We start from the raw sequence: 1393 nt of genomic DNA on the forward strand, positions 1-1393 counted from the left end.
CATCCGTCTTTACTTTTTTTGTGGTTCTCCAATGAAGTTCTCCCTACACTCCACACTCAATATTATGTTGAAAAGACGAGAACTACACAAAACATTGTACGTTTTGCTTTTAAGTGTAATACATAAAAACAACGAGAAACACATTTGATACATTTTGCTTTATGTTTAATACATATTACATAACCATTTGCCCTACTATTATCTCTCTACTATTAAATTATCAATACACCCCTACAATATTTTATACACTTCTTACAATAAGTATAATATACGTATGCATATATGAATGATTTAATATTTAATTATTAAAACTTTAATCATAACTTGGTATCCTTCTATAAATATCAACAATTTCCTTGTTTGTGTTTCTCAAACTAAACTATTGAACACATTTTTCTTACAACTTTCTACTTATCTTATCCTCATGAAGATCACATTGTCTTTCATTTTCTTAAACCTCTTCATCTTCATCGGCACACATCCACTTCCCACCACCACTGCCGACGTTATCTACGACTCCGTCGGCAACAAGCTTCTAAAGGGCGTCCCATACTACATCATGCCACTCCTACGCGGCACTGGGGGCGGCCTCACTCTCACCCGGGCCACCAAAGACGCATGCCCACTCGACGTCACACAAGAACCATTCGAACTAAGCTATGGCGTCCCATTCACCATTACACCAATCATTTTCGACGAAAACTATGTTCGTGAAGCGTATCCAGTCTCCATTGAAGCAAATGTTGCGGACCCTTGCCAGGGATCCAAGATATTGAAGTTGTCCACGTCAGATAATATTGTTGCTGCTACTGCTACTGCTACTACTACTAAAACTATTACTATAGGCGGGCAGTTAAACGCGCCCGAAAGCTGTTTTCAGCTAGTGGAAGATGATATGATGCCGGGTTTGAGGAGTTACCAGATTCAGTTATGTCCATTTAAATGTGGTTCGAATACCAGTACCAGTACCGATATGACTTGCTACAATATTGGGCTTGTCTCGAATCCTGACGGCAAGAGGTTTCTTGCCCCGACCGACGCCATTTATCCGGTTGTGTTTCAGAATTCGTTTGGTAGTTCCGTGGCTTCTGTTCAATCTGAGTAGTAGTGTTGATCGAATTGGTGTTTTTTGTGAGTTGTTAATGCACATTTGAATAATTTTGTATGTTGATGAAATTAATAAATTATCATTTGTCAAAGGATTATGAAAAAAGCACACTTGTAATATTCGCAAGACTCAAATTCATTGTATTATCACGATTATGTTTGTTTTTATATCCTTTTATGCTTTTCAAAAAACTTGCTACAACCAAAATAGATTTTTTTAATTTTAGTTTGTTAAGAAAATATCTTGGTGGGTTTTCTTACCAAAGAAAATCAATATTTGTTGACC

The 1393-nt window shown here is 36.9% G+C and overlaps 1 protein-coding gene across 1 annotated transcript; it reads left to right on the top strand.

The window, feature by feature from the left end:
• The first annotated feature begins 424 nt into the window (after positions 1-424).
• LOC110944054 (kunitz trypsin inhibitor 5) lies at positions 425-1105 on the top strand. Its single transcript, XM_022185776.1, has one exon. The coding sequence runs from the start codon at positions 425-427 to the stop codon at positions 1103-1105; it is 681 nt and encodes a 226-aa protein (XP_022041468.1).
• Positions 1106-1393: the final 288 nt, after the last annotated feature.

The sequence above is a fragment of the Helianthus annuus genome, chromosome 8, assembly GCF_002127325.2.
Source record: "Helianthus annuus cultivar XRQ/B chromosome 8, HanXRQr2.0-SUNRISE, whole genome shotgun sequence".
Lineage (NCBI taxonomy): Eukaryota > Viridiplantae > Streptophyta > Magnoliopsida > Asterales > Asteraceae > Helianthus > Helianthus annuus.